General features: G+C 50.5%; 1 protein-coding gene and 1 long non-coding RNA gene across 4 annotated transcripts in view; one reads left to right on the top strand and one right to left on the bottom strand.

Annotated features, from left to right (window-relative positions):
* EIF4E2 (eukaryotic translation initiation factor 4E family member 2) overlaps window positions 1-6,787 on the top strand; it is a 29,543-nt gene extending 22,756 nt beyond the window's left edge. For all 3 annotated transcript variants that reach the window (XR_005528791.1, XM_039234481.1, XM_039234480.1), the window contains one exon: window positions 4,207-6,787. Coding sequence is in view for 1 of the 3 variants with exons in the window: in XM_039234481.1 (XP_039090412.1) it covers window positions 4,207-4,246 (40 nt within the window). In the remaining 2 variants the exon portion in view is untranslated. The remainder of the gene's footprint in view (window positions 1-4,206) is intronic.
* A 9,659-nt stretch (window positions 6,788-16,446) lies between these two features.
* The window catches only part of LOC120233309, a 19,354-nt gene continuing 16,206 nt past the window's right edge, over window positions 16,447-19,594 (bottom strand). The window contains exons 2-3 of the long non-coding RNA XR_005528787.1: window positions 18,090-18,260; window positions 16,447-16,590 (exon numbers count right to left, since the gene is read on the bottom strand). This is a non-coding gene — a long non-coding RNA (uncharacterized LOC120233309). The remainder of the gene's footprint in view (window positions 16,591-18,089; window positions 18,261-19,594) is intronic.

Here is a 19,594-nt window from a genome sequence, read left to right as displayed (position 1 = left end):
GGGTGAACCGCTCTTTTAGAAGCTCCTAACGCTTGGGCTCCTCATCGTCTCCACCTTGTCTCCCCCTCCAAGTAGACCATGATCTAGGAAGAACCAAAAACTGCTACTTAAGTAATTCTTTGTGAACCACAGATACTTTGCAGTTGATCTGATATTTTACCTATGACATATAGCTGCTAATATTCTAGAACCATTTCATGTACTCTGCATTACAAACCTGTATTGCCCTTCTAACCATGGCTTCAGTACAAGTCCCAGTTAGCTGCTGGGGCAGGACTTACGTTACTTAGGTGTCTGGGCTGGCACGCACAGAACAATGATCTGTGTTGTTGGGGAATGAAGTTGGCACTCGGTGGGAGGTTAGAGATGGAAACTTGTCCCACTGAACCTAGGAAGGGTTTGCAGTTTTATTTAACACACAGGGAGGGAGAGGGGAAGAAGCCAGAGCTGGCCTGTGATGGACTGCTGATAGCCAGAGAATGTTCCTCTGAAGACGGTCTGTACTTAAGCCTGTAGGCTGATTTGTGAGTACACCCTCAGATCCCCTCCAGAGCCGAGACACAGGTAGGGCCCCTCCTCGGTGGCTCAGCTCCCAGTTTTCCCTTGAGGACCTGGAAGCACTGTGACCACTTCCTGCAAGAACGGAGAGGCACTCCTTTGAGGAACCAGCCACCTTGCTCCTGTGTTGTCCACCCTCAGGAGCTTGCCTCTGTCTCAGCTTATTCTTCCCAGAGTGGGAATTTGTCCTTTCTAGCGAAGTACAAAACGGCAGAGCAGATTAGAAACTGTTACAGAGTATTTGGGCAACAGTTTACCCCCAAATGCCTGGGAACGTGGTATTTCTGAGGCCCTGCTATCAAGCCAAAGGGTCATTCCGTAGAGAACGGTCTTTTTAATGTTTTAATTTTATTTTTGAGAGAGAGAGATGGTACAAGCAGGGGAGGGTCAGAGAGAGGGAGACACAGAATCCAAAGCAGGCTCCAGGCTCTGATCTGTCATCACAGGGCAGGACTCGAACCCATGAACCGTGAGATAATGACCTGAGCTCAAGTTGGACGCTTAACCAACTGAGCCATCTGGTCTTTTTGACCTTCTCTAGCATTGTGGGTCTTTTAGCTCCTGTGCCCTGTGTCCTGGATTGTAAAAACCCTCTGGGATAAATTCAGATACAGTGGAAATGCTGATATCTGAAGAGCCCCTTTAAATCAATATACTGGTGGGGTGCCTGGGTGGCTCAGTGGGTTAAGCATTTGACTTCGGCTCAGGTCATGATCTCACGGTTCGTGGGTTCGAGCCCCGCATTGGCCTCTGTGCTGACAGCTCAGAGCCTGGAGCCTGCTTCGGATTCTGTGTCTCCCTCTCTCTCTGACTCTTCCCTGCTCACGCTGTCTCTCTCTCTCTCTCTCTCTCTCAGAAATAAATAAAACATTAAAAATAAATTAAAAATAAAAAAGATAAATCAGTATACTGGGTTCAGTCCCAGTTGCTTCTATTATATAAATTCATAGATGAGGATGTAAAATTTTTCTTATTTCCTTCTAAAAGATCTATTGAAAAAACAAAAACAGCAGAAAAGGCTTTGTGGTCGCCCGTGCTCCATCACAACATTGCCAGGTGGCTAGAGGGGCTGGCTTTGAGGCGCTCACTCTGGATTTTCTAAATTCAAGTTTGCTTTTAAAATAACAGAAGCCCGTCTTTTTTTTTAAAAATGAAAAGTTGCCTGTGACCTCTGTCACTTCCTTTCTTCTTTCTTTTTCTGTCTCTTAATCTCTCTGGCACTGCAGCCTGGGGTGATGGATATGACCAGGGATTAGTTCTCAGCTGGCCTGAGGTGAACACATTCCTCACACTACATTTGACACCGAGCTGTCCTCAGCCCACTTTTTTTTTTTTTAGAGAAGCTGGACCAGAGCCACCAGCTGCCACCAGCCTGTCCTTGTCAGCAGCCTGTCACCCATTCTCTTTGCTCTTTATATCAAACTGGGGGAGCCCAGCTAGATTCTCCTGGCTCCTTATTCTTCTCCCCTTTTCCACATTACAAATAAACCTTAGAATAGTTGTGATTTCTTAGATTTTCTGACCGTGAAGAGATCTAGGACAGGAGCAGTAATTAGAATAAGTAGTAAACACCTAGATGGGAAGTGTTCTAGACTCTTCAGTTTACCTGCCACAGAGAGAATTTGTTTGTGGCCCAACCCCAGAGTACAGGGACTCTTCCAAAAGATAGAGGTGACCTGCTTATAGTAATGAGTTGTCCAGAAAGCTCTCTCTTCTGTATCATTAACAGATGAAAAGGCTGGGTCCAGACACTTGCCTGCCATCTCTCTTATTCCAAAGACAGATCATTCTCCCACTGTTAGGAAGTTCTGTGATTCTACCTTCCCACAGCCTGCTCTTCACTTTCCCCTGCTGGTTGACTTTTGCTCTAGGGGATAGAGGGAAGGGGGGAGGGGACAGAGGAAGGATAAAGGGAAGAAATGGCACAGAGCAGGCTGTTCCTTCCTAATCACTCCTTTGTTATTAGAGGGGTTCTCGGACACGCAGTCTCAGTAGTACAGTGCACCATCCCCAAGGGGACAGGGAAGTCACACACACATCAGTTCTGCTTCCCTTCCTGTTACATAGATACGCTCCTTATCCTTTGCTGGCTACTGGTGGCACCTTGGGGGGATCTGTCCTTGTGAAAGGCCTCTTAAAAAGATGATCACCCCCGTAAGTTTTATTCATGTTCAGTCTTCACCTCCTTAGATGGAAAGCCTCAAAATACTGAAGAGCCATTGATAATGAGCTATGGGGTCATGCGTGTCAATTACACCAGCTCCAGTTTCCCCTCTCAGTGCACTTGTCTGCGGTCATTCTTGTGTGGGGAAGGCAGCCGACCGCCATCACAGGGGACAGTCCGGTGGCCAGTCGCTGACTGGAAGCTGCCGTTTGTCTGGGCCGAGCGTATTCTTTCAGATTTACTCCAGACCGAAAGCCGTATGCCCAGTAAATTGTAGCAATATTAAGATGGTCAGTTAAAGCTAAAGCTTCTAGAATGTCCCATTAAAACTAAAGGGAAATAATGCTTTCAAAATCAGGTTAATGAGAATTCCTGTTTCGGAATTTCAGGTACTTTAAAGTCTGAAGCCGGGGGCGAGAGCAGCAGATGAGGTTCTCTTTAAGGCCCTTTGCAGCCCTGAAACACTGGGATGCAAATGGCAGTGCGAGCTGCTGAGACACCAGGTTTCTAGTGTGGGGCAGGAAGGGTTCTGGTGCGCGGCCCAGGCTGCCCGCATCCGGTGGAAGCAGCTGAGAGGTCGCCTCGTGTGACATGTCACGTACCCACGTGCTTCTCTTAAGGAATTCTAGCTCCGTGTTTAAAGGGCGCTCAGATTTCACCTCGTGGCATAGCCTTTATAAGGAGCTATATGTTTTGAACTAAAGGTTTTGTTGGTTGGTTGGTTGATTTTTTTAAATACATGATACAATCACATTGCTTGATTTTTTTTTTTTTAATGTATGTGTGTGCGTGTGTGAGAGAGAGAAAGGGGCCTCCCTCGCGCTCCCACACTCTGCGCTCGGGCTCTGCTGTGCCCCTCCCCCACTCCGCTGCCCCACGTGACCCGTTGGTGGTGGGGTCTCATGTAACCAGTCAGACTCCATGTCCGCCGGACAGACTCCATGTCCGCCGGACAGACTCCATGTCCGCCGGACAGACTCCATGTCCGCCGGACAGACTCCATGTCCGTACAAGCGGCGTGAACGCTGACCTGATTTCCGCCACCCCCACTCACACACAAGGTGGCGAACTACGCGCAGTCACTGCTCTGCGCCTGCGCAGTTACTCCCGGAGAGCTTTCCGTATCAGTGTGAGCGTCCTTGGCTCGTTGTTTCTTAAGCTGCACAAGTGTCCCCTTGGATGAGTGTGCCGTAATACTCATATTTAGCCAGTGCCCTTTTGACAGGTATCTGAGTTGTTTCTAATCTTTGGCTCTTGAAAACAGTTGAGTTGAAGTGTTCAGAGGGACTTGGGAGGTGGTTTGCCATGTTGGCCTTAGATTAGCAAGGAAGGAAAGTTCTGGGGTGGGTGTATCATGAGGGCCCTGGAGCAGCTGAGTTCAGGCCCCAGCCCCAGCCCCAGCCCCAGCCCCGCCCCGTAGGTGTGCTGCTGCCTATAGAAGATGTGTATTGAATGCTCTGTTTTCTCCCATTTTTTTCTTTCAGGGACAATTCAAGCTTTCGAAATACAAAAATCACATTGTGAAAGTACACAAGCTGGCAATAATCCTTTTCTGTATGTGTGTGTTTGTCCGAAATGGATGGGAGGTCTCCAGCCGGTCCTTCCATCTGCTCACTGAAGGGACGCCCTGAGCCGTGTGCTCCCTTTTGCACTCATTCCTGGAGGACGGATTCCGCTAGACACCCTCCAGCGTCGCTGACTTTATAAAGCGGAAAAACAGAAAACGTGACTTTGTAATAGACAAACTTTTTTTTTTAATGGGGTTCTGTGGGGGGAGGGAGTTCAGCCTTTGGTTTTGCTGTGTGCTCTCCTCTGCTGTACGAAGGGCCTCGTGACCACGTGTGCGAGCCAGAGCTGTGGACTGAGAGGTAGCAGTATTATGAATGTCTGTGCATCCAGGAAAAGCTTTCTGTTGGAGAGTCCCGGAATAGCTATAAATGCTCTCTTCTAGCTCTGCCATTAAATTATTGGGACATTTTGTTTATTTCTCTCCCCTCTTCCCCCAAGCCCACCATTTTCAGAAAATGTGTTAACTGATTTTGTATAGTCTCCTGCCTTATGCCCTCGGTTCTTCCCTCCTGTGGGACCCTTTCTTCTTAGGCACTGCCGCACTTAGAACGTGAATCCAGTGGGCCACACTGGCTCCGAGGCAGCTGGAAGGCGCGCCTTGGTGAATGAGGCCGGCGCAGAGTCCAGCTGGATCAGGAGCCGGCCTGCAGTAGCGGTTCCGGGCGCGGAGTTCGGAGCCGAGGGCAGTGTCCCAACCCAGACGGGCTGGGCCTGCGTGTCCAGCCTGTTGCATGACCCTCGCTGAGGAAGGGAGGCAAAAGCTTGGCTGTTGCCCAGTATGAACACTTAATATGGTAAATTCTAGGATTCCCGAAACTGGGGCATCTCAAGGAAAGGTGGCCGTGATGGGTGGCTTTCTTTGCATGGCCTTGCCTGTCTGCAGTGGTTGAGGAAGCCTGCTTTCGGTCCTTGTCACCTGGTAGATGTGCTAGTAATGCGTGCTGGCCCGTGACGCCCACACAGAAACCTCTGGTAGGCCGCCGCAAGCACGCTTTAAAAACGGCCAGTCAGGCATCAGAGAAGCCTGGCCATCTGACTCCAGAAGGATTGAAGTCAGAGAGGTGAAAAGAGCACCTCGGATGGAAATCCGTACTGAGTACGAGTCCTCCAGCAGCCTGCAGGGAGCGCTGTCTTACTTGGCTCTTGTGAGCAGAGATCTGCAGTACCTTAAATTAAGGTCTCTCCTAAAGCCTGTCCTTGAAGGCCAGGGCCTTCGCCACCTGGTCTCAGAGGAGTCCTATGAGAGTTACAGGCATTTCCTTATTGTATTTATATTATTCTCTTCTACTTTCCAACTCCTGAACACCCTCTCATTACCACTGTGTCGAGATGCTTGTTCCCGAAGGAAGGGAGTGCAGGAGCCAAAAGGGCAGTGCTTCTGTTACAGGTGAAGTTAGATCGGATAAGAAGATCTAGCAGTGATTTAAACTCCAGGAGTACGAAGAATGAATTGTAGCGCCCAGATCATTGTGAAGGGCTCAGGCAAATAGAAGAGCAACACTGGCTAAATGGGGAGCAAAGGCTGCCACCTGAGTATTTGTCTAGACCCCAGGAAGGGCTTCACTTTTGCCCACACTCAGATTTGCCATGAGAATTCCAAAGAGAACAGACCTTTGGATTTGCCTTCTTTTGGGCATCTACCTGTTACATGTGTGCGAGCAAGTGTGCGCGCGCGCGCGTGTGTGTGTGTGTGAGATATGTTCATGAGGGAGGGGTCTGTCAGGCTGAGTGCTTGGGTGTCCTGTCCATATTTTTGCGTTTTGTTTTTGTTTTTGTTTTGGTCTCATTCAGATTCTTTGATCTCTTGTGTTTTCTAGAGCTGCTCATATTTCCCTTCCTCCTTGGCATTGCAGTATTTGAAAGTTATCTTTATCCATCAAAAGATGCTGGCCCTGTGCTGGTCAGAACAAGAGTTATTTCTCTTAGGCAGTGTCTTGGCCCCAGGCCTTTCCCGGATATTCTGCCCAGCGCTTTCTTTTAGTGGGAGGTTGAAGAGTCAGTTTAGCCGAAACACCTATATTCCAGAGTAGCTTGAGGTCCTTTACTTCCTTTTGACTCCCCGGGCCTCGGCGACAACGGCAGTGGTTATGGCATCACCTACTATGGGGACAAAGTGGGGGAAAGGTGCACCCTGGCCAGCCTCACAAACATGGTAGGTTGCCCCGCCCGGAGATGGGGAGTCACCTTCCACTTCACGCAGGTGGGCTGTTGTCCCACGGCCCCCCTGATGGGTTTTCCCTTTGAAATTGGCCCCTACTTCTCTCGAGGGCTCTTCTCATTTTACCCTTCTCTATTCACGTGTCTGGGTTTTTTCCCTGTGACCTTGGCAGTGGCAGTAACTTTCCACCCAGAGAGAAGCTTGTGGTCCACGATGCTCCAAGAATGAACTTCCAGGAATTTGCCAGTGGCGGAGCAGAGGCTGTGACAAAGTGATCTAGTGTTGCACTTTCAGAGCGATTGTCTACTGCAGTAATAAATGGAAAATATCCGCAAGAACCAAGTCGTGGACTCTTTCATGCAGGGAAACGGGGGCACTGGTGGTTGTTGCTGCTGAGTCTGCTCTTTGGGCGCGGGTCTTTTAAGTCCATTCCAGAACAAAATGTGTGGGGCAGTTCGGACAGTGCAGTATCCCTGACACGTGTTCTAAAAATATTCTTAATGTAAAATTTTAATATCCAAATACGGTTTACTTTAATTCTCAACTTGGGTGAGGAATACTGGAACAAGGAAATTCGAAGGATTAGAATTTGAAGACCTCCCCAAGTGTCCGTGTGAAAAACCGAGAGAGAAAGAGATGCTGCAGAGCCTCGGTCATTGTTGGTGAGGATTTAAAACAATCCAGTCTTGGGACTCCATTTCAATAGATAGAAACTTCGTGTGTCTGTCAGTCATGGTCCAAATAGAAGACAGAACCCACGTAAGTCACGTTAACCAGAGGGCAGAATTTTTGACGCTGAGTAAAAAGGTAACAAGAAAGAATCAGGAAGTAGCAACCCCGGGAAGAGCTGCCTCCGGAAGGTTGCTTGCCTGGTGCTGGTGTCGCTGGGGCACAACAGCTGCTCCCGAGCGGGCCGGAGGTGGTGACCCCAGAACCATGCCGCTGCCGCCGCCATCACCACCACAGAGGGGTGAGGCTGATGGGCCTGGAGGCAGCACGTCTCTTCCCTTCCTCCCTCCGGCACTGAGGCCTCCCACGGCTGGGCAGTTCCAGTGGGCAGGAAGGGCTGCCGAGCTCCGTGCCCCACATTACAGAAACTGTTAAAAACGCTGGGTGAGGGGCACCTGGGTGGCTCAGTTGGTTGAGCGTCTGACTTCAGCTCAGGTCATCATCTCACAGTTTGTGGGTTCGAGCCCTGCATCGGGCTCTGTGCTGACAGCCAGCTCAGGGCCTGGAGCCTCCTTCAGATTCTGTGTCTCCTCTCTCTGCCCCTCCCCTGCTCATGCTGTCTCTCTCTCTCTCTCTCTCTCTCTCTCAGAAATAAAAACATTTAAAAAAATTTTTTTTTAAAAACCGCTGGGTGTGAAGCTGCGAAAGAGCTTAGTGATTGGGACAGCCTCCCCCTTTAGCCCCACGGCATCTGTACACACCCCTTTACGTCTATATGAGCTTTAACATGATCACAGAAGCTACTCCGTTTCTGCCCAAGATGCAACTAATTTTAAGAAGATGGACGTACTCTCTCCCAAACTGAGGGAATGTAAAGCCCAACAATCAGTGTAGGGATCTGTGCCATGTTGATTCCTCCCATCCAGGCACAGTCTCGTCTGAGGAAAATATAGGATAACAGAATGATACCTAAACACTACACGGTGGGACTGCCTGGGGGGCTTAGTCAGTGGGCATCCATCTCTTGATTTCGGCTCAGGTCATGATCGCAGGGTCGTGGAATCGAGCCCCGTGTCAGGCTCCATGCTGAATGTGGAGCCTGCTTAGGATTCCCCTCCCTCTCTCCCTCTCACTCTTCCTCTGACCCTCTCCCCTGCTCTCTTGCCCTAAAAATAAAAATGGGGAAATGAAGACTACACGGTAAAGTTAACTTCCAACAGAAACAGCTTGAGATAGTGAGGAAGAGCAGAAAGGAAGGGGTGTGTGTGTACACACACAACAATCTAGAAAGAGTACATAGAGTCTGTTGTGAAGCTGGAGTTGATATTTAGAGCCGCCGTTTCCACTACCTGGTCTCTATTTCCTTTGCCCTCAGCCGGGATCTCGGCTGGTCGGGACTCTCTTTTGGCATGGTTGATCAAAACCTTCATTCCTAAAGGGTCTGAATTCATTGTCCTGCCTTTATTTTTTAGTTTTCCATTCATCGTTGCTATTTCTAAGAGGGACCTAGAGGAGTTTCTGGGTTCCAGCCACAGTCTTCCCTGCTCCTGTTGCAGAGCGGCAGCCAGGCTTCCCCTCGGTAATGGTGTCTGGCCAGTAGGATCGTTCCCACGCTAGCTTGTCTGTTCACTGTCCTGATGAGCCCCAATATGCACCCAATGGAGCCATTGCTGGGCACCTGGGTGGCTCAGCCAGTGAAGTATCCGACTCTTGAATTGGCTCAGGTCATGATCTCAGAGTTCGGGAGTTCGAGCCCTGCATCAGACGCTGCACTGATGGCACAGAACCTGCTTGGGATTCTGTCTCTCCTTCTCTCTGCCCCTCCCCAGCTTATGCGCACGCTCTCTCTCTCTCAAAATAACTAAACTTAGAAAAAAAAAAAAAATGGAGCCATTGCTGTGTTCCTGGTGGAAACATTCCTCCTCTGAAAACCAAAATCTCCAGGTCAGCAGAGCCACACTGAGTGGACTGGCAAGAGGAACCTCTCACTTCTGTCCCTTGATTCCCAGACCCATGAATTCTGGTTCTGGGAGAGCAGATTCATGCAAAGCATATTCTGCAGCCTGTAAGGCAGAACTCTGCCCTGTGCTGGCTTAGGCACTGGAAGGATACAGAGATTAGCGTGGGCCCTGCGCAAGGACGACACGATGACACGCAAATTCGTGAAGCGTCCCAGATCTTTTTCTCTCTCAAAAATAAACCTTTGGGGGGAAAAAAAAAAGGTAGAACTCTGCCCTTTCAGGATATTGTCTCCCTGTGGCATTGTAGCTGAGTCTTCCATGGGCCATTTCACTCTTCTATTTACCCAGCTGTTTCTACGTGGTGAGGGATGGACCTGTGAGTTACGTGACCACAAGTCCAATGCCTGACTTCAACTGCTGTGAAATGAGTTTTTTTAATTAAAAGTACTATGCAGAATACCATGCTGGTAAATAAGGCTTTCCATCAGTCCACGGACCGCCGTGCTGGGAAAAGCATTAAGGGCAGGGAGTGCAAATCCACATCCAAGAGCCGCATCTACTCACACGGTTGGCCCAAGGCCAGTGAAATTAAATCCAGCCCTTTTTCTTTTCTTCGAGCTCTGTCCCCTGGCCCCCTGGATGATCTCCGTATTTCTCATCTCCCCTGTCTCTGCCTCTGGGCCTTGGGTCCACTTTCCCTGAGCCACAGTCCTGTGTGGTGCCTGTCAGCCCTGACACTCCCAGGCTGAGTTCCACATGACCCTGATGCCAAATTGCCCTCTAAGACCATTCTGACTCAAGTTCAAATGTCCTGGACAAATAATCCATCTCCATCCCAGCAACTCATAAAAGTTCAGCTCTCTGACGTGTCCGCTGCAAAAGAACAGAGTCCGCAGTCGGCTTCGGTAGACCTCAGAATGTTCCTCCAACACTGGCCCCCTGCCTGGGGGCCCAGCAGTGTGGTGCGCGCGGTAGAGATGACCAGCAAGCCTGAGGCAGTTCCCTCCCAGAGCCCACAGTCCGAAGGGGAGGAGCCCCAGGAACTGCAAGTGAGTTGCAAAGGGAGGTGTGCAGAGCGCCGTGGGGGCATCTCGGGGGGGGGGGGGGGGGGGGGGGGGCGGGGTGCATAGCATCCCAGGAAGGCCAGGGAAGAAGCAAAGCAAGACCTCCTGGAGGATTTGGGGGTCGAATGTAGCGAGTGGATGCCCGGGCCGGCAGGCAGGTAATCTTCCCTCACCTGGGCTGTGCAAGCGCGGACGCGGGAGCAGCGGGCTCCGTGCCCCTGCGGGTGAGGCTGGCACCGTGTGCAGTAAATGGGCCCAGCTGATGAACAGTCTGTCGCACAAGGCGCTGCGATCCCTTTGCATGCGTGCTTCGCTTAGTGTCACAGCGGTCCTGTGGAGAGATTATTATGGTCCCCTGTTAACAGATGAAACAGCAGCTTGCAGAAAGTCGTCTGTCTTGTAAGGACAGAGATGGGAGTTGACTTTGGGGCAGTTGAGCCCCGAGTTCCAAACATCTTAATGCAGGGAGGCTACAGCTCACCTAGTGTTCAGGCCTTCCTTGGGTTGGTGGCAAATGGTTGTGTCCAGAGTGGACCCAGGCCCTCCAGCTACATAGTGACCTCTGCTGCTGCAGGGGTCCCTGTGGGTGAGAGGCCTGCCCAGCTGGCCGCAGAGAGTCAAGAGCGAGCAAGGAGGGTAGCTTCCCCTTAGGGCCAGGCAAGGCGCAAGAGGGCACAGTCGTGTGCTGATGGGGTGACGTTTATACCCTTTCCCGAGTCCCACAGCATCCTTCCAACGCTAGAAGGCTCCAGACCACACCATGCAGGCTCCACAACCACGAATATTTCTGTGTAAGTTCCTCTGCGTAAGATCCTCCAGATCATTCCCTCCACATCAGCCCATCACTTCATTGGACCCTCTGCATTGGCTCTGAGGGAAGCAAACTCCCACCGAGAACAAAATGTCCAACTTTTTACACATCCCCCTCCCCCCCCCAGACAGCAAACCCAGACAATGAGGTCTGTACCCAGGGACTGACTTGATCTCCACCTTGACCTCCATGTGTGTAGGCCGGGGCTCAGAGCACCCCTCCACCTACTACTCTCTCAATCAACAACCTGAATGGATAGAGAAACGTGAATCAAGGAGGTCCGGTCCATGAGCCCAAAAAGGCAGGCGAATCAATCAGATGTTCGCAGCCAGTAGACGCCCCTCCTGTCCCTGGTTGGAGGATGGGTAACGCCGATGCCCCGCCTCAGCCTTGGCCTCATTCTGCCCTCCCCAGACTGTTCTTGCCCCCCACTCAGGAAGGCTCATGGGAGGTGGTGGGAGTCCTGTAGAGGCTGAGCTCACGCTGGTCCCCCACCCCCATGCTGTTTTCTCAGTTCTCCCTCCTTGAAGCATCCACCATGCCCAGCTCCGGCCCCCTCCGGCCGTGGCCCTGGCCCCTCACTGCTGTCGCTAATTCAGCTGCACGTATGCCTCACTCGTCCCCAACCCGGCCCCATGCACACCTTCTGTCACTGGACTGTTCCCACTTGGCCCCTTTGACCTCCAAGGCCCTTCATTTCAAAAGGTAAGGGGCTGGCCCCTCCTGCGCAATGGGATGGCCAGAGGCCCCTATCTCTGCCCTCCCCGTAGCATGGTGCTTCTTGGGAGATTTTTTTTTAATGTTTATTTATTTTTGAGAGAGAGTGATAGGGAAAAATCTGTTATCAGGTGGCCAGCAGGACTGATAAGGAAATACCTGTCCCTGATCAAAGGCTCCCTCTTCCAGGTTCTTCTTCCCACCCTGCTGGTGCATGCATTAATGAGGAATGCGGAAGTAACAGGCTACAAATTAGTCCCTCTTCTGATGCTCTGGGCTCAGACCTCTGGAGAATGATCTCCTCTGAGCCCACTGGTGTAAAATAAACCTCCTCCCTTCCAAGATCGCCGAGTGCCTCTTTGTTCTTCCGCCAGTGATCCAGACCAGATTTCTGCAACAAGACAGCGCAAGCAGGGGAGAAGAGGGAGACACACAATCTGAAGCAGGCACCAGGCTCTGAGCCATCGGCACAGAACCCAACACGGGGCTTGAACTCGCCAATGATGAGATCAAGACCTGAGCTGAAGTCGGAGGCTCAACTGACTGAGCCACTTCCCAGGCACATCTTCTTGGGAGATTTTAACAGGCAGCCAAGGTTGAAGGGCCCTCCTGCCCTCCCTCCTTTCCGCCTGCTGACGTCTCCCTGGCCCCCCTGCATCTTCCCCTCAAGTAACCATGTGCTCCCACCCCCGCCCCCACCACAGCCTCCACAGCCCCTCCCCAGATAGTAGCTCACTCTGATGTGAGGGACAAAGGTAAAAGAAATGTAGAAGAAAAAAAAATGAAATACCTTTTGCAGCCCATTGACGGGTACTTGAGACAGGCAGTGACCTTCCTCCGGGAACTCAGCGGCTGGATGTTAATACTTTGCTGGAGGCAAAGGCAACTTCCGTGGGACATTGGTCCAGACTCCGGGACCCTCCAAGTCTTCTTTAATATATACACATGTATAATAAAAGCTTTTATATAAGAACTTCATATAATATATCAAAACTTCCTTTATCTCTACCCCCGCCCCAAGATACAAGCTAGCCCTCCCAACACAGCCCACTGATAAGACACCTGAAGGGTCCCATGACTGGGGTTTCACTAGACACCAGTAAATGACCGCATGCTAACAGCAGCCAGCCCCCCAAGGTCCTGGCCACCTTGCTTCCAAATTCCTTAGAGACTTCACGCTCTCCCTACAGCCCTCCTCAATGGAAGGTAGAGTCCCCCTTACACCCCCAGCGCAGCTGTATCTGCTCACAGGCCCTGTCCCCGTGCTTTCATTAAACCACCTTTTTTGCCCCAAAGATGTCTCAAGAATTCTTTCGTGGCCATTCACTCCCGAACCCCAACATTTCACGTCAACTCGACTGAGCCCAACACTGCTGCCCGTATTTCTTCAGTTAATGCCCTCCCAGCTCATATTTTGGCCAGACTGAGTTCCTAGGGGCCCCCAGATACACCTTGGTTCTTCCTGCCTGCTGTTGGAAAACCCTCCTCCCCACTTTGCCCACCTCTATCACCCTTCAGATATTGCTTCCTCCAGGGAGCCCTCCAGGTCCCCTCCTGCCTGAATTACGAGACTCCCTGCATTCCTAGCGCTGGGCACATGCCAGGGCCCATGTGTCCTCCTCCTGCTGGGGGTGGGTTCTGTGATGGCAGGGCCACTCCCTGGTCTCTGGACAGGGCTGAGGGACAGCAGGCCCTCACAGACACCGGCTGTGACACCCAAAGAACCTTTGCCAAAAGTAGATCAACAAAATGCCATCGTCGTGGCGCTGTCCTGCACAGCACCGCCCCTGCCCCAAGAACTCGCTCCACAGCAAAGGAAGGGCCGCTGCCGGACTGTGCGGGCCGGGTTCCCTGGTCTCAGGGGTGGGCTGTCGCCCTGAAGCGGTGGGGTGAGGCTTGATTTCTGTGCTTGAGTTTTGTTCAGTGGGATTCATCAATTCTTGCTGTTTGTAGTAGTTGATCCGGTGATTCACTTGGATTTTCCAGGTATGTGGCTAATCTTCTCTCCTTAGAGCGGAAGTGTTACTTTCTCCTTTCAAATGTGTATATCTCTCTCTTTTCTTCCCCGATTGCATTGGTTAGCACTTCCAGTACGTTCTTTTCTTTTTTAAAGAATTTTATTTATTTTTATTTTTTATTTTGTTTATTTTTCAACTATTTTTTTATTTAAAAAAATTCTTTTTATGTTTTATTTATTTCTGAGAGAGAGAGAGAGAGAGAGAGAGAGAGTGAGCAGGGGAGGGTCAGAGAGAGAGAGAGACACAGAATCTGAAGCAGGCTCCAGGCTCTGAGCTGAGCTGTCAGCACAGAACCCAACGCGGGACCCAAACCCACCAACCATGAGATCATGACTTGAGCCAAAGTTGGACGCTTAACCGACTGAGCCACTCAGCCGCCCCTCTAGTACATTCTTAAATCATGTTGCTGCCAGTGGGCCTTCACTCTTGCTTCTGACTTAGTGGGAATGCATCTCATAGTCTCCATTAAATACCATGCTGAGTTTGGAGCTAAAATATATTTAATCCTGTTGAAGCAGAGAAGAAAAAGTGCTAACGTTGTCGGGCACAGAATACGGATTGTGAGAAATAAGTGCACTGACCCAATCAAAGGGGGATGTGGAGACTCGAGCACAGTGAAGCCAGGCTTTAATCCACATTCCTGCAAAAGCAAGTGTCTGATGGACAGGCACACTCAGGGCACTTACAGCAGGAAATTTATCTCCTAGCACGCAAGTCCCTCCCCTGGTTCCTCATTGGCTGAGCACTACAGAGCTTATAGCCTTACCCGGAAGTCACCTATGCCCACGGAAGGTCAAAAATACATTCCTTGAGGGGTGCCTGGGTGGCTCAGTCAATTAAGCGTCAGACTTCAGCTCAGGTCATGATCTCACGGTTTGTGGGTTCAAGCCCTGCGTCGGGCTCTGTGCTGACAGCTACCTCAGAGCCTGGAGCCTGCTTCAGATTCTGTATTTCCCTTTCTCTCTGACCCTCCCCTGCTCACACTGTCTCTCTCAAAAATAAATAAAACATTAAAAAAAATTTTTTTAAAATACATTCCTTGAGGTGACGCAGAGACTTCAGTTCTTTGGCACATACTCAGGCAAAGCCCATGAAAAATAAGCCCACTAAATGGAGAGGGAAAGAAGAGCCATGAAGTGAAGTGTCTAAGGGTTTGGGACTCCATTGTGGTGGGGGTGGGAGGTTCGTACATATTTCCAGTAGGTTGTAAATTACTGTTAACTAGACAGCACAGTTTTCATTTGGTATTTTTGAAAATGAATCATCTCACTTACTTCTCACATGGATGTGCGATTTTTTTTAGCTAATTTTCTTAATATAATGCACGTTTGGTTTATTTCCCATCTTTTGCTCATCGGAAGAAACCTACTAAAACTAACTTGTATGCATCTCCATCGTTCTGCACACGTACAATGTCTGCAGGATAAATTCCTGGGAGTGGAATTGCTAGACTAGGTCAAAGAGTAGATGGACTCGATAATTAAGGCCAAATTTCTCACCAGCTTACACGCTCACCAGCGATGTGCCTGTTTCCTCACATGATATTGTGATTTATATATATATAAACATATATATGGCCATTCAGACCACCAAAACATATTTTGCATATATATTTGGTTTTTGTTCTTGACTCCCAGCTCAATCCTTGGCATTTGCTAAGCAACAGAGGAATGAGCATCTTTTGTTACAAGCTTTGATCTCGGTCCTCAGTTCCTGAAATCTATTCAGAGCCACAAAGGCGAATGAGTGTGGCCTGTTATTCGCAGGCCCTTTTCTGGGGTATGTTAATGAGTGGCTTTAGGAAAGCACCTAAATCTGAGGGCTGGTTGCCTGGGAAACCAATGGGAATAGGTGACTTCCAGGGAGGGAAGGAGAGGGGATGCTGATCACCAAAGGCCAGGGATTGGACCAATCGCACCTCCGCAGGAGGCCTCCATAAAAACCCAAAAAACGGAGGGGATGTGGAAAGCTTGCAAGCTGGGGATGCCTGGGAGGTGGGGGTGGGGGGCAGGCTTCCAAGTGCCAGTATGTCGGGCCCCAAACTCCACATGGACAAAGGTGCCTTTGGCACGGATTTGCCCTGTGCATCTCTTCATCTGGCTGTTGATTCATATCCTTCAATTCCTTGACCATCTGGTGAGTTAACAGGTTTTCAGAGTTCTGTGAGCCATTCTAGCAAATCAGTCAAACTCAAGGAAGGGTTAGCAGGGACCCCTGATTAAAAGCCAGTCAGTCAGAAGCGCACGTAGCAACCTGGGCTTGTGATTGGTGTCTGAAGAGGAGGTCTTCTTGGACTGAACCCCGCACCTGCGGGATCTGACGCTGTCCCCAAGTACATAGTGTCAGAACTGAGTGGAAGTGTAGGACACCCAGCTGGTGTCTGAGCATTGCTTGCTGGTACAGGGAGCTCCCTGGCGCCACACGTGCGTGCACACACACACACACACACACACACACAGGAATTAGGAAACACAAATACCTACCAAACGTGTAGCTTATAAAACTTTTTGATTTATGCTAATTTTGATAAACCCAAAAACAGCTCCATGTCGTTCTTGTGAGCAAGACTGCGTTTCCTTCATATATTTAAGGACAATTTGTTTTTGCTTTTCTAATTATATATTGACCATTTTTTCTACCGAATTGATCGGTCGTCTTTTTCTTATTGACTTCTAGGAGTTCTCCATGTATTAAGGAGACCATCCCTTTGTGATATGACCGTGACCCGCGCAAGGAGTCCAGGGGAGCTTACCTGAGGCGATGAGATGAAGCCGCTACTCTGTTGGTGGCCGAGGATGGGCAAGAGAGTCCAGGATGAGTCGTATCTTCTCAACAAGAAAATCTGTTGTTTGCAGGTAAGCTTGGCCCCAAAGTGGCTGTAGGCATCGCTTACTGTGGCATCTGTAGGGCATAAGAAGACAAGGTGCCATGATGGCACTGGGAGCCCTGCCTCCCTGGCCCCCCAGGGGACGAGCTGCAATGTGTCTTGCTTGTGGTAGCTGCTGATAGGTCTTGCTCCGCTGTCTGCTGTCCCTCTGGACCGTGTGAGCAAGGGTCCTGGCCATGATGTGTCACATACTTAGTTCCTTTCTCTGTCCAGTAATCGCTGTCCCCTATGGACAGCCCTCTGCTCTGACCCACTGGGCTGTCGAGGGCTTTCATCTGCTGCCCTGAAATCGCTGACCAACAGAGACACAAGGATTCTTTCTAGACTGTCTGGTCGGGGCCCGAGATGTTTTTACATCCAGGGTCTTGCTATCTTTTTTTTTTAATGCTTATTTTCGACAGAGAGAGAGAGAGTGAGAGAGACAGAATGTGAGCAGGGGAGGAGCAGAGAGAGAGGGAGACACAGAATCCGAAGCAGGCTCCAGGCTCCAAGCTGTCAGCACAGAGCCTGACGCGGTGCTCAAAGCCGCGAACTACGTGATCATGACCTGAGCCGAAGTCGGATGCTTCACCGACTGAGCCCCCCAGGCGCCCCACGCTGCTATCTATTCAAATTAGCCAGTCTTTCTTTTTATGACTCCAGAGTTTGAATCCTACTTGAAAAACTTCTCTGGATGTACCGACAGAGAAAGGCAAAGGCTTGGAAGAGTCACAGCGCAGTGGTAGAGGGACGGGAACCGGCCGCACGGCCACGGAAGCACCTTGAAGGTGGGCCTGGCTTGCTGCCCTGAACCAGGAAGGAGTGAGCCCAGGCAGGGCTCCGGGTTCAGGAATTGGCCGAGCTGGTGAGGTTGCAACCGAGAGCACAGACCAGAGAAGGGTGCTGGGAAGCAGTAACGAAAGTGATGGGCCAGGAGGCCACGGGAGGCAGGGTGAAGGTGACTTGTGACAGAGCAACAGGGAGGGCAGACGGCAGACAGGGCAGGGACTCAGAAGACGACTGGAAAGCAAGGGCCACCCGGACAAGATCAGCAAGAGAGAGGAAGACCAGAGGGTGGGCATGGAGAGGTGGCTGATGGAGGGGGGCCGTGCGCGGGCAGTGATGTCTTCCCTAGTGGTGACACAGGATGACGCGGGGGGGGGGTCCACAGCCGCGGTAGGGCTTGCCTGCTTGCCCGCGCCACCCCCTAACTGGACACACCTCGGCCCCGAACGTGCATTCTACCCAGCAGTGACTGGGTCCAGCACTCGTGATTCTCACAGATCACTGTCCTAGCTTAAGTCCTTGTTACTTAAGAACTTTATACAGAACGGTGGGGGGGGGGAGGGGATGGATGTAACAAGACGGGGAGCCCCCGCGGCTTTTCTGAGCCTGACGGCCCGGATTTCCCAGGCTTTGGCTGAGGCCTCAGCTAGGGCAGAGCAAGAGTCCCCTGGCACCCCACGCAGCCTCAGGGTGGATCCAGGCGCGAGTCCGGGCTCAGAAGTGTCATTCCGGCAGCGTGTCAGCTCACCTTGATGAGTCCAATGTCTGGTAGCAAAGTGTCTGCCAGTAAAGGGCACCTGCAGATGGCAGCCGGCGTCTCCGGGAAGAACTGTAGCTTACCGCAGCCTTCCTGCAAGTGCGACATCTCTCACTGCCACCAAAATGCCCGTTAAATTCATAGGAGGTGCTAGAATGAACCCTGTGGTGCTGGGTTAGAGGAGGAGATATGACTAGGAGACTATGTTTACCTAACCACACGCGCGCGCGCGCACACACACACGTACGCACACACAGAGAGACTGCAATAAACACAGATACGGCATCGGTGGGTCTTGTTGATGTCACGTACCCGGATAGGATTGATGAGGACACTTGACCCTGGCGGTCCTCCTCCCCAAACCCATAACCTGTTGGCTCCTCATGAGAAAAGATCAGAAGAGCCCGCAATGCGGCCTATTTAGTAATATTCAATACTATTCAAAGGTGTCAATGTCAAGAAAGACCAAAAAAGACCTGGAAACTGTTACGGATTAGGAGAAACTAAAGAGACATGTTGACTAGATGTAACATGGGATTCTGGACCAGAGAAAGGACACCAGTGGAAAACCTGGGAACCTCTGAGTAAAGTCTGAAGTTTAGCTAATGGCAGTGGTTTTAATCAATGTACCGTGGTTATGGAAGATAGTAATATTAGGAGAAGTGAGATGAAGGGTATAAAGGAATTTCACGTACTGTCTTTGCAACTGTTGTGTGAATCTATACAATTATTTCAAAATAGGGGTGCCTGGGTGGCTCAGTCGGTTGAGCATCCAACTCTTAATTTCGATCCCAGGGTCATGGGATCGCACCCCACGTTGGGCTCCATGCTGAGCATAGAGCCTCCTTAAGATTCTCTCTCTCTCTCTCTCTCTCTCTCTCTTTCTCTCTTTGTCCCTCTCCCCAATTCACGCTCTCTCTCAAAAATTCTTAAAAATGTTAAGAATTTTAAAAAACAAAATGATTTCAAAATAAAAAGTCCAAGGGGCACTGGTGGCTCAGTCAGTTAAGTATCTGACTTTGGCTCAGGTCATGATCTCATAGTTCATGAGTTCGAGCCCTACATCGGGCTCTGTGCTGTCAGTGTAGGGCCCACTTTGGATCCTCTCTCTCTCTCTCTCTCTGTCTCTGCCCTTCCTCCACTCATGCTGTCCCTCCCCCTCTCTCTCAAAAATAAATAAACATTAAAAAAAAGAATGAGGGCACCTGGGTGGCTCAGTTGGTTGAGTGCCCAGCTCTTGGTTTTGGCTCTGGTCATGATCTCATGGCCTCATGGGTTCAAGCCCAGGTCTGGCTCTACACTAGCATGGAGGAGCCTCCTTGGGCTTTTCTCTCTCTCATTCTCTCTGTCCCTTTCCCACTTGCACTGTCTCTGACTCTCTCAATAATAATAATAATGACAACAATAATAATACTGTTTAAAAAAAGAATGATCAGGGGCGCCTGGGTGGCTTAGTCGGTTAAGCGTCTGACTTTCGCTTAGGTCATGATCTCGCG

This window comes from Hyaena hyaena, unplaced genomic scaffold (assembly GCF_003009895.1).
Source record: "Hyaena hyaena isolate Hyena2069 unplaced genomic scaffold, ASM300989v1 scaffold_86, whole genome shotgun sequence".
Lineage (NCBI taxonomy): Eukaryota > Metazoa > Chordata > Mammalia > Carnivora > Hyaenidae > Hyaena > Hyaena hyaena.
This window is presented reverse-complemented; position numbering and strand designations above follow the sequence as displayed.